Source organism: Salvia miltiorrhiza, chromosome 2 (genome assembly GCF_028751815.1).
Source record: "Salvia miltiorrhiza cultivar Shanhuang (shh) chromosome 2, IMPLAD_Smil_shh, whole genome shotgun sequence".
Classification (NCBI taxonomy): domain Eukaryota; kingdom Viridiplantae; phylum Streptophyta; class Magnoliopsida; order Lamiales; family Lamiaceae; genus Salvia; species Salvia miltiorrhiza.
In genome coordinates this window covers 5,582,360-5,585,075 of record NC_080388.1, presented here as the reverse complement: position 1 = coordinate 5,585,075, position 2,716 = coordinate 5,582,360, and the positions used below count along the sequence as shown (strand labels likewise).

Sequence of the window (2,716 nt, the reverse complement as noted above, 5' to 3'; positions counted from 1 at the left end):
CCTAATCAAGGCAATTTTCCATAACTATTTAGTGACCTTATCGATCTTTTACGGCAAGCCACTTCCGCTACGTTTTACTCATATGTTAGCATGAGAAAGAGTATGAGCGAGTTTTGAGAACCAAGAAACGGGTTGCAGATTTGATGATATGCGTCTGAACGTTTTTCATAATGTAGTAACAACTATATGTCAACTCATCGGAATGCCACCAAGATGAGGGCATCCGAGAGGAGGGAGAAGAATTCCCCGAGATGATTAAAGAGGTCCAGTACCAGGGCCAGAACAAAATATAGCCCCACCATCCATACAACCAGAAGGTAGAATAGAGGAATTATTTCTATGACAAACCCCACCTATCCTCGGTGGGATATGAGATCCAGCGGAGGCTGAGACTTGGACCTATGGTAGGAAGCACAGAGGAAAACGATGACAGCTGAACAACTAGAAAATTTTACGCGGGAACGTCTAAGACATGAATTATGACAAGGATATACCCAAGAGCTATCGCAAAAAGAAAGAAATGGAATTTTACAATCTAAAGCAGGGAAGAATGACAAGTACTCAATACAACACGATGTTCTATGATATGACGAGATATGCGCCAGAGCAAGTAGACACGGAATAAAAGATGGCTGAAAATTTTTGTGCCGGTCAAAGGCACGAGATCCGGATGGCTTTGGCAAGCCATTGGGGATTATCTTACACGGAATCGCATAGCAGAGCGATGGACATTGAGGCAACAAGGCCGAGAGAAAGACCAGTAACAATGCCTATGCCAACATCTCCACATGACTAAGATCCTAGTGGTTGCCAATCGAGATTTGTAATCTTGAAGAAGAGCGGTATCCCAATAGATAGACTCGCACCATAAGATCTTGTCTTATCACGATGAGCATAGTGACGACTAGGATGACTCAGTTTGTCATTAGTTATCAACCACTAGGAAGTGGTACTTTTACAATTAGAAGGATATACTAAGCGTCAAACTATCTTTTGACCTTGGATCAGTAGAAACAAAGCTGCTTCTGGAGTCTCAAGCGGAGAGCCAGAACAATTACTGTGTATGATGAAGTTTTCAATCGAATGTCAAGGCATGTTCCACGATGGTGGACACCATTGAGAAACGCATAAAGAAGTTTGGAAACGAATTGTGTCATGAGATATTGAATTTCCCTAACAAGCCAAACAGATTTTACACAGGAGTAAGAAATGAGTGAGACTCTCATATTTAGTCACTACTATCCATTGGTAAAGGAAAACCCACGCACAGTCAAGGTATAGACTACCTTAAGATGGTCGTAAAGAAAACAAATGGGACAACAGTAGCAATTACCAAGCGAAAAGGAAGCTATGGCAGTGGCAATCATCCCAACAACAGGGCTAAGAAAACCAGGGTACTCCTAAACAGATAGGGGATGATCTTTAAGGATGCCCACGCTTTCGTGTCTCGTTGTGATCGTTGCCAACGTATGGGTGGTATTTCTAAAAGGCATGAGATGCCTTTGACTAGCGTGGTGGAGGTTGAGTTATTCGATGTATGGGGGATCGACTTTATGGGTCCGTTCCCTTCATTCTATGGGAACCAATACATCCTTTTGGCCGTGGAGTATGTGTCGAGATGGGTCGAAGCCATTCCCACCGCCAAGAATGATTCAAAGGTGGTGATGAAATTTCTGCAAAAATACATCTTGTCAAGATATGGAGCGCCGCGAGCCATAGTAAGTGATGGGGGATCACACTTCTGCAATCGATTGTCGGATAAATTATTGAAGAGGAACGGAGTAAAGCATCGTGTCACTACGGCGTATCATCCTCACGCAAATGGCCAAATCGAGCTAGCCAACCGTGAGATTAAGCAAGTTTTGGAAAAGACTGTGAATGGAGGTCGCAAGGATTGAGCGATATTGCTAGATGACGCTCTTTGGGCGTATCGCATGGTATACAAAACTCCTTTAGGTATGTCTCCATATCAATTGGTGTTTGGAAAGTCGTGTCACTTGCCGGTGGAGTTTGCCCACAAAGCGTTTTGGGCGGTGAAGAAGTTGAATTTGGATTTTCACTCGGCTAGAAAAGAGAGGATGCTTCACTTGAGTGCTTTGGAAGAATTTCGTGACCAAGCCTTTGAAAACTCTAGCATTTATAAGGAGAGGACGAAAAGGTTTCATGACAAGATGATCCTCAAGCGAGAGTTTGCCGCGGGAGATCAAGTCCTATTATTCAATTCCTGTCTTCGTCTGTTTCCGGGAAAATTGAAGTCGAAGTGGTCAGGACCGTTCACCATCTCCCAAGTCTTCCCTAATGGAACGATTGAGTTGAGCAAGGAAGGAGGTGAGCCGTTTCGAGTGAATGGTCAGCGAGTGAAGGCTTACTATAGCCCGGATCAAGTCCACACGGTGGACGTCATTGATCTTCATGATTGTTGAGTCATGAAGCGTCAAGCTATCGACGTTAAAATAGCACTTTTTGGGAGGCAACCCAAAGTTTGTGAGTTTTTCTTTTGTTTTGTTCACTTTAGTTTTGTTTTTGGTTTTGTTCGTTTGTGTTGCTTGTTGCGTTTTTGCAGGTAAAAAAAAAAAGTTTTGACGGAGTCGAACGCCCAGACCGCGCGGCCCAGGCGCGCACCCGCGCGTCGAGCCCGCGCGACAAGTCAGGAAATTCTGGAGTGACATGCGGTCCAGGGGCGCGGCCGCGCGAGAAGGCCGCGCGACACGCCCAC

At 44.7% G+C, this 2,716-nt stretch overlaps 1 protein-coding gene across 1 annotated transcript; it reads left to right on the top strand.

The window, feature by feature from the left end:
- Positions 1 to 1,934: 1,934 nt before the first annotated feature.
- Positions 1,935 to 2,423, top strand: LOC131007891 (uncharacterized). Its single transcript, XM_057934803.1, has one exon. It carries the CDS (start codon positions 1,935 to 1,937, stop codon positions 2,421 to 2,423), a length of 489 nt encoding a protein of 162 aa, XP_057790786.1.
- Positions 2,424 to 2,716: the final 293 nt, after the last annotated feature.